At 64.7% G+C, this 8,813-nt stretch overlaps 2 protein-coding genes across 2 annotated transcripts in view; both read left to right on the top strand.

Annotated features, from left to right (window-relative positions):
• Positions 1-738: 738 nt before the first annotated feature.
• Positions 739-6,939, top strand: H696_00864 (hypothetical protein; the record flags this gene model as incomplete). The annotated part of the gene is made up of 5 exons (XM_009494749.1): positions 739-2,328; positions 2,511-2,531; positions 2,662-2,930; positions 3,009-4,429; positions 4,592-6,939. 5 exons carry the CDS (start codon positions 739-741, stop codon positions 6,937-6,939), a joined length of 5,649 nt encoding a protein of 1,882 aa, XP_009493024.1.
• A 1,316-nt stretch (positions 6,940-8,255) lies between these two features.
• Positions 8,256-8,813, top strand: part of H696_00863 (hypothetical protein) — a gene marked incomplete at its 3' end in the record, with an annotated part of 1,731 nt that continues 1,173 nt past the window's right edge. Inside the window, exon 1 of the mRNA XM_009494748.1 lies at positions 8,256-8,593. Coding sequence (XP_009493023.1) covers positions 8,437-8,593 — 157 coding nt within the window. The 5' untranslated portion in view covers positions 8,256-8,436. The remainder of the gene's footprint in view (positions 8,594-8,813) is intronic.

The following is an 8,813-nucleotide window of genomic DNA, read 5'->3' as shown; positions in this document are numbered from 1 at the left end:
CGCCCGCCCGCCCGCCCGCCCGCCCGCCCGCCCGCCCGCCCGCCAACTGGCCGAGGCGTGGATACGCCCAGCGAGGATTGTCGCCGGCTAGTCTGCGCGGCCTCATCGTCGCCCGCCCCGTCAGCAAGTCCCTGACTCAGCCGAGTGGCCGCTCCGCCGCATGCGCCTGCTACCTGCCCTGATGGACGAGTGCTTCCCGCCTGTTTCCCTTCCTCCCTCCCTCCCTCCCCTTGCGCCTCCTTTCCTCCCTCCCCCCGCCCATTGCTCCCTTGCAGCCCCCCCTCCTCCTCCCCATCCTTCCGTACCACCACATACCCGAGATCTCGCCTCCTCCCCCTTTCCCCTCGCTCCGCCCAACTGTCCCTGGCGGCTCGGCGTACTCGCCGCTCGTCTCCCGCGGCCCTCGGAGCACCGCTCGCGTCTAGTACGCGTGCCCCAGACACCCTCCCTCCTCCTCGCTCTCCTCCTCGCTCTCCTCCTCGCTCTCCTCCTCCTTCTCCTCCTCCCGCCTGGACCGTCGTCCCACTCACACGAAGCCCCACAGGCCCACGCAAGGTTGACACCCCCCCTCTTCTCTGGCAGCAGCACGGCCGTCTAGATTGGCCCCGGCCTGGTCAGTCAGCGTGCGCGCGTGCGATCCTTCCCCGTCTCGCTCTCTCCCTTCCCTCCCCCCTCCCCCCCCCCCGACATCCCTGGCTCTTTCCACCTCTTCTTCCTCCTTCGAAGGCAGCCGACACCATGTCGATGCCCTCCCCCTCGGCCTTCCTCCCGCCCTTCCCGCTGTACACGCCCTCCCCGCCGCCGAGTAGCTTCGTCCCGCCAATCCACCCCTCGGGCTTCAACCCGACCCAGCAGCAGCCCGGCCTCCCGGGCAATGGCAGCCTCCACTACCCCGGCCCTGGTGGGCATCTGGGCCTGAGCGGCACGCCAGGCGGCCCCAACAGCGCTCACCTTCATCCTTCGCAGCAGCAGCAGCAGCAGCAGCAGCAACCGCCGCAGCAGATGCCACCGACGGCACAGCATCCGCACCCTCCCCATCCACACCATCACGGGTATGGCGGCCCTGGTGGCGGCCCATCGCTCCCGGGCCCCGGGCAGGCCGGTGCCGGCGGCATGTCCTTCTCCTCGGGGAATTTGGTTTTCCCGTCGGCTCGGCGGGCCAGCTTTTCCGGCGCCGGCCCCTCCGGCATCAGCAACCAGCGGATGATGCGCGCGCCATTGATGTCCGCCTCCGTTGGCCATGGCACCGGGCCGGGCGGCACCGGCAACAGTGGCGGCGGCAGCGGCGGCAGCGGCGGCGGTCCCTCCGGCGGTGGAGCCGGCTCCTCCAGCCGGCCCCGCAGTCGCAGCGGCTCTCGCACCGCGGCCATCCCCATGGCCTCCTCCTCACCGACGCCGGCTTTTCGCGCGCGTTCCGGCAGTCTGTCCCTGGCCGCGGCGGCCGCCGCCAACTCCGACCCCTTCACCGGTGGCCCAAACTCCGCGCTGCCCACGCAGCTGTCCATGTTTAGCGGCGGCGGCGGTGGCGGCCGTCGGCCATCCCTTTCCGGCGGCGCCCAAAGCACCTTCCATGCGGCCGGCCTGGCGCTGAGTCCCCCGAATGCCGGGGACCATCCCCTTGCCGGTGGTCTTTCCCCAGGTGGGCCGCCCTTCCTGTCAGGCGCCGGCCCTAGCTCATACATCTTCTCCTCGCTCGGGGTGCCACCCCCCTCGGCCAGCACGGTTCCCGGGCCTTCGGGGCTCGCCTTTCACCATGCCCACCATCCTCACCATCCGACAGATGACCTGTTCGGCCCGAGCGGTCCCTACCTGACACACCCCCTCAATGGCGGCCATGCCGGCCATCCGCTTGGCGGGCATTACCACCACCTACTTGGGCATCACCACATGCACATGTCGGCTCCGGCTACCGATCCGGCCACCCTGGCTCGGCTCGGGGCCGGCACCGCCGGCCAACAGCAGCAGCATCCCCCCTCACAAAGCAGCCCATTGACCTCGTCAATGTCCATCTCTCGGCCGGCCACCCCTCCATCGCCCCTGGCGGCCGATGGAGGCAGTGCAGCCCCGGCGGCGATGGCCCTCCTCCCCACAGCCGCTGGTGCTCTTTCCAAAAACGAGGACGTCCTGGCGCCTGGCCACGGCTCGTCCTCCCCGGCCGGCAGCGGCAGCGGCAGCGGCACCTCCACCCCCACCGCCGATGCCGATGGCAACCAGTATTTCGATGCGGTGGCCAGTGAGGCAGTGCGTGCACAGCTGACCGAGCTGGACAACTTCCTCTCGCAGCAGGCCCTTGAGCGCCTGCGCATCCCCTTCGGCCCCGGGTCTCTTGTGCGTTCCGCTACTCCCCCCCCCCTCCTCTCTCTCTCTCTCTCTCTTCCTCCTCTCCTGTCACGCGCGCTGTCCAGAGATCCATCAGCACTTCCAGTGTGTATATGTTGCCGCCTAACCCGCCCTCAATTCCCCTTGCTCTTTGTGCCTCCTGCCCCTTCTTTCCCCCTCCCCCTGTCCAGTATCGTGCCGTATCGGCTCAGGTAAGTTGTATCTGCACTCGCGCCCATGCTTCCCTTTCCGGTGTAGTTGCTTCCTCGCCTTGCCTGTGCTCCTCCTGACCTACTCATCCATCCCTCTTCCCCTCCTCCGGCTCCCAAAAAAAAACCCCAGCTTGACATCCCGGTTGACCAGATCCAGGCCAGTGTCATCAGCCACCTTCGTGAGCAGGCTGACACGTATGTGCGCCTTTTGGCCGACAAGCTGGCTGACCTCCCAGCCGAAGAGCCGGATGCCCAGACCGAGGAGACCCCCTCCTCGAAGGGCAGCCCGAGCCCCATCGACGCGCGCCTCCTCCTGGATACCTTCATCGAGCAGCTTGCCCAAAATCGCGTCCCTCACACCACGCAGATTGAGCTGGACATCATCTCCGAACTCTACAGGTGTGTCATCTGCCACCGCTGCCACATCCCCTTCCCCCTTCGATTGTCTGACCATCAACAATGTGCCCCCCGGTTCAGCCGCGACATCGTCACCTACGTCGGTCCGCGCACGCCGATCATCCTCACCTCGGGCAACCACCCGCATTGCCTCTACCTCTGTTCCCTGAACGAGGGCCAGCACTATGACAGTGTGCAAGTCAAGCGTCGGCCGGCCCCCGGCGCGGATGCCAGCGTCGTCACTGGCGGCACATCATCCATCTCCGCCTCGCCCAGCCCTTCGCCGGCCGCGGCCGATGTCCAGCCGTCGCCACCGGCCGACAGCGGTCCCGGAATGACCCCGCCGCCGGAGCATTCGCCCCCGGCCAGCGGTCACCATGATGACCCGTCTCCCCTGTCGGACTCCTTTGCGGCGGACTTGAACGAAGCACACGCGGCCCAGCATCATGAAGTCCAGATGCATAAGCTCATGCGGAATGTTGTCTGGCAAACTGGCCGCCGAGCCAGCGAGCCGAACGTCCTTTTCTCGGGCTGGCGCTCGGGACAGGGACGCGTTGGTGTTGGCGCCAGTGCTGGACCTGGTAGTCGTCAGCAATTGCCCGAGTGGACCACCCTCGAGGAGGCTGACGAAGAGGACCAGGACGAGGAGGAGGGCCACGAGCAGCAGGAGCAGGACGCGACCAACTCGGAGGAGGCCAAGGCCGAGGATACTGCCTCCTCGATTGCCTCCTCTCCCGGGCTGTCCTCTTCCCCGGGATCCGCGGCCACGATCGCCGGGTCTGCTGGCACGGCTGCAAGCAGTCTCGTCGATTCCGTCGGCCAGGCTCTCGAAGCCCCGGTCCTCAGCACGTCAGACATCAGTGATACTGAGGGTGCCCCGAAGGCCTCCGGAGGCGGCCTGGGCGATGATGACAATGGCCCTGTTGCCGCCGGTGCCACTGTCCTCATCACCGCCGACGCCTGTGCCACCTCCGGCTCCGTCGCCGCCGGTGCCACCTCGACCGACATCACCACCACGGCCGCGGCACAGGCTCTCCTCGAGCGTGTCATCACGGCTGGCCACATGCTGCCCAGCTTCAATGAGCCTTCCTATGTTGTGGCCAAGGGCGACAATCGTCGTGTCGGGCTGGTGAAGTTCTTCAACCTCTCCCGGGGCTATGGCTTCATTGTGCCTCTGACACTTGAGCAGCTGGAGCGTCGCCTTGAGTTGGCCCACACGGCTGCTCGCATCTTGGCCACCTCGTCTTTGGCCGCGGACAGCAGCACCACCACCCCCGGGCTTGGGGACGCTACTTCCGACATCCCGAGCGAGGGGTTCTCTCCGGCCTCGATCGCAGCGGTCCTGGCTACAACAACCTCCTCCGGATCGGCGGCTTCGGCCGCGCTGGCCGCCGTGGCATCGCTCATTTCCTCCGGAAACGCTGCTACCGCCCCGGCAACGGCCACATCGTCAGCCGACGAGTCACCCGCCGAGGACAGCGCCGCCTCGCCTTCCCCCTCCGGTGCGTATACCTTTGCCCACTTCTATCCTCTCCATTTTCATCTCTCTTCCATCTCCCAATCCTTCGCTCTCCCTCTTCCTCTCTCTCCCTCTCTCCCTCTCTCCCTCTCTCTCGCCCTACCCACTTTTACTTTCGCTGACGTGGTAATCTTCCCATGCATAGTCCCCTCCTCTGAAGAGGTACTTGCGCTGGCCGCCAGCAAAGGACTGGTCCTCAGCCCCTCGGATCTGGATCCAGTTCTGCTTCCCAGCGAGCCGGACCTCTTTGTCCACCACACGGCCATTTGTGGTCTGACCCTGTCCGGGCACAACACCCTGGCGGATGGTGAGCCGGTGGAGTATACGCGCCTTGTCGGCCCCAAGGGCCCACAGGCCACCAAGGTCACCGGCTTCCGCGGGTCGGTGCTTGTTGGCGGCGGTCCCCTGTCGTTGCTGGTGTCCTCGGCGTCGACTGCCCCCGGGAGTACTGGTGCCGCCGCCAGTGGCTCGGCCGCCGCTGCCACTGCCGCCTCGCGGCCCACCTCCCCCACCTCCACGCCGTCCGGTGTCGGTGGTCCGGCTGTTCCGTCAGGCACCGCGGGGATCGTCGCCAATCCGTCGAGCTCGAATGTCACCACGGACCCCCCTGGCGCAGCGACAGTTGACCAGCCAACCAAGCGCCCGGAGGTGATCTCCGGCGCCGACCAGACATCCCCCTCGACCGGGACCACCGCCACTGTTGCGAGTGTCGCATCGGCCGCTCGCACGACTGCCGCTGGTGCTGCTGGCACCGCCGCAACTGCCGCCATGCCGCCTGCCTCTGTCTCCAATGCCGGTGCAGCTGGCCATCGCCAAAAGAAGCCCAGCAGTAGCGGCCACACAGCCGGCAACGTGTCACTTGTCAACCGCAGTGGTTCGAGTGTCGCTGCTTCCACCGGCAATGGCGGCAGCAGCAGCAGCAGCAACACCCATGGAGGCGGTCGCTCAGCCTACACCCCTCACCCCTTGAATGGAGGCACCTTTGCCACGAGTTCCGCACATGAGGCGTCCTCCGATATGCCAGCTGCCCGATCGGTCGGCGGGGACGCCACGGAGGCGGTGTTGAAGGCTGCCGGCAGTGGCTCCTTCCATCCGCACCTTCCCCACTCCCCGCACGCGCAGCATCACATGTCCCACCCAGGGACGGCGCCCCCTTCGCCGGCTTATCACCATATGCCACAGCAAGCCGCCCAGCAGCCGTACCATCACCTTGCCTCACCGACGCAGTCATACCACCATGGGTCGATGGCCATGTCAACGGGTCAGCAACAATTGCATCATCATTCCGGTGCCCCAACTGCCGGGGCATATGCCATGTCCGCGATATTGTCTTCATCTAATGGCGGTGGCGGCGGCAGCAATTCGCCCACAGTCCACCATCCACACCAGCTGCACGCCTCTTCCTCCAATGGAGGCCCGTCACACCATATGCTATCCTCGTACCATCACCTCCAACACCACCATCAGCAGCACCCATACTACATCTCAGCCTCGTCTCAAATGCCCGGAGATGGCGGCCCACCTTCTCTGTCCGGGATGCACCATGGTCTTGCACATGTCGGAACGGCACCCGGCCCCATGGCCCCGAGCATGGAACACCACCATCCCAAACAGGCCACCGGTCTCGCGCAGCAGCAGCAGCAACAGCAGCACTACCATCATCCGCAGCAGATGTCACCTTCGGCAATGGATTTAAGTGATGCTGCCCGGCTGCACCTTCTGGCGGGTGCCGGCGCTGGCGCTGGCGCTGGAGGTGCTGGTGGCATGGCGTATGGCCATCACCATCCGGCGGCTGGAGGAATGCCCAGCCCATATCAGGCAGCCGGGGGGACCCCTGTCGGTGTGTTGCCCTTTGGCAGCCACCATTATGTGCAGCAGGGCGCCTCCATGGCGGGCGCGCCTCCGCCTCCTCCCTCGACGGCACAGCACCTTCACCACCCTCACCATCCTCCGCAACACCATGGGCATTATGTTGGCGGCCAGGTGTCGCCCATGCATCCGAATTCCGGCGGCGCGTCGCCCTTCTCACAGCAGCCACAGTACGCTGCCCTTGGCAATGCCGGCGTCGGCATCAACGGCGGGGGCTTTCATCATCACCACCACCATCCCTCGGGCGGGTATGCGCCCTCGATGTCCAGTGGCGGCAGTGGCGGTGGCGGCAGTGGCGGCGGCGGCGGCGGCAGCAGCAACGGCAATGTTGGCAGCGGGTCGGACCGTCGCAATGGCGGCCAGTCGTCGGGATCCTCCTCCGGCAATGGTCGTGGCTCTGGCCGCGGCGGTGGCCAAGCTTCAATGGGCGGCGGCGGCGGCGGCAGCAGCAGCGGTCATCACCACCATCACCACCATCATCACCACGGCAACAGTGGTGGCGGTGGCGGCAACAATGGCCATCATCAGGCCCATGCCCCCTCATCTGGCGGCGGTGGGTCTCGGCGCTCTCGGCGCCACTCTCCGCGCATTGTTCCTCCATCCGCCTCGGCAACTCTACAGTGATTTGTGTGCGTGCGCTGGGGTTCCATCACTTTCGGAAGGGGACGATGCCTCAACCTTGTGAGAAGCTACGAGAGAGACAGAGAAGGCAGGAGGCCCCGGCCCAGGGAACGGAGCCTCAATACCCCATGTGTGTCGCCCTCTGCTCTCTCCCTTCTTCCTCCCCATGCTCCGTGAGGAGGCAAGCAACCCGAAGCAGTTCTACCTGCCCCTCCGGCCCGACCCTCAGGCATCTTTGTGCCCCTGCATTTTCTTCCCCTGTCCCCCCCCCCCCTTCTCTCTCTCTCCTTCTTTCTTTTCCCTTCCCCCATCAATCTCTCCTTGCCGTGCAGTTAGCGGCGATGGCCCTCGTTTCCCCCTTTTCCCCCTTTTCCCCCTTTTCCCCCCTCTCCCACTCTTTCCCTCGTTCAAGATCATCTCATAGACAGTTCCGATCGATCTGCCTCGAAGAAACCCCGTTCTCTTTGCGTCTCTCCCTCCCTCTCTCCTCCTCCCCTCCTCCTTTCATTGTATGCAGCGCATCAATTTGCCCCTGTTTCCTTGCCACATTGGGGATGCGCTTGCATGTGTGCGTGTTTTTTTTGTCCCCCGACCACACCCAACGGAGACCCCCCCCCTGCCTAGAAGCTCACTTGTACATATCCAATACATCTGTGCATGCTCTTTCGGTCTGCTCTCCCATCCGTGTCCTGCCCAGCCGAAACCCACTCTATGCTGACCTAGTTCTCGTGCGTCAGCCTTCTCTCTTCTCCGCCTCCCTCCACTCCTTTTATGTTGTCCGAAGGGGGAATGTGAGGGTGCCGGTAAGAAAGGCAAAAAAAAAGGATCGTGCATGCCCCGGGAGAGGTGGGCGAGCCCGAGCGGCTCAAACTGAACGCCAGCTCTCCGGGTTGGGTATAGCTTTCACAACTAACGGGGCTTTGCATGGATGTGATACAAGTTAAGAGGTTTAAACTGGGAGCGAGAGTGTCGCCTGGATATCACGCGAGATATTCAGAATAGACGGGACCATTCCCAAGCACAGCGCTCCTCCAACGCTGATAGCTCCTTTGGCAGCCTCTCGTGTTTCTCCTCCGACTTGAGTCCACCCGACCCCTTCCGGGGGGAAGTCGCAGGGCCCTGAGTGTCCTTGTGAGGACAAGACAGTAACTGTTGAGGGAGCCATCGAGGAGGGGCAGCTGAGGGAGCAGGAACGGACAACGGCAGATGAGGTGAGGGCCAGGTGGAAAGACTGGCTGGATGGGGGCGGCGGGACAGGGAGGAGGGGGGCGGTGGAGGGGACATGGAAAGTGCGATCTAGTGGCTCCGTCCTCTTGTTCTTCTGATCGGCTTGCGCCTTATCGAGGCCAAAACGCTCCACCGCGGCCCCGGCGACGAGCGCCATCCCTCATCCATCTTCCTCCCTCCTTCCCCCTCCTCTCTTCTTGCTCCTTCCCTGAGCTTTTGCTCGTCGCTTCCCTCTCCCCCCGTTTCCTGGCCCTGTGCCCGCGCGTGTGTGCCATGTCCTACTACAACCGCCCCCCTCCGACATTCACCATGTCGGACATGCTGCCGGCCCTGCCGCACGCAGCTGATCCCTCGACCCAGTCGGCCGATCCTCCACCTCCTGAGCCGGAGCTCCCCACTGGCACTGTTGTTCTGCTGGAGTACATTGACCGTGCGCGAGCCTTGCCATCTCCCTCCCTCTCTCTCTCTCTCTCTCTCTCTCTCTCTCTTTCTCTCTTTCTCTCTTTCTCTCTTTCTCTCTTTCTCTCTTTCTCTCTTTCTCTTTTTCTCTCTCTCTCTCTCTCTCTCTCTCTCTCTCTCTCGCTCTCTCTCTCTCTCTCTCTCTCTCTCTCTCTCTCTCTCTCTCTTTCTCTCTTTCTCTCTTTCTCTCT

This window comes from Fonticula alba (assembly GCF_000388065.1).
Source record: "Fonticula alba strain ATCC 38817 unplaced genomic scaffold supercont2.1, whole genome shotgun sequence".
Taxonomy (NCBI): domain Eukaryota; order Rotosphaerida; family Fonticulaceae; genus Fonticula; species Fonticula alba.
This window is presented reverse-complemented; position numbering and strand designations above follow the sequence as displayed.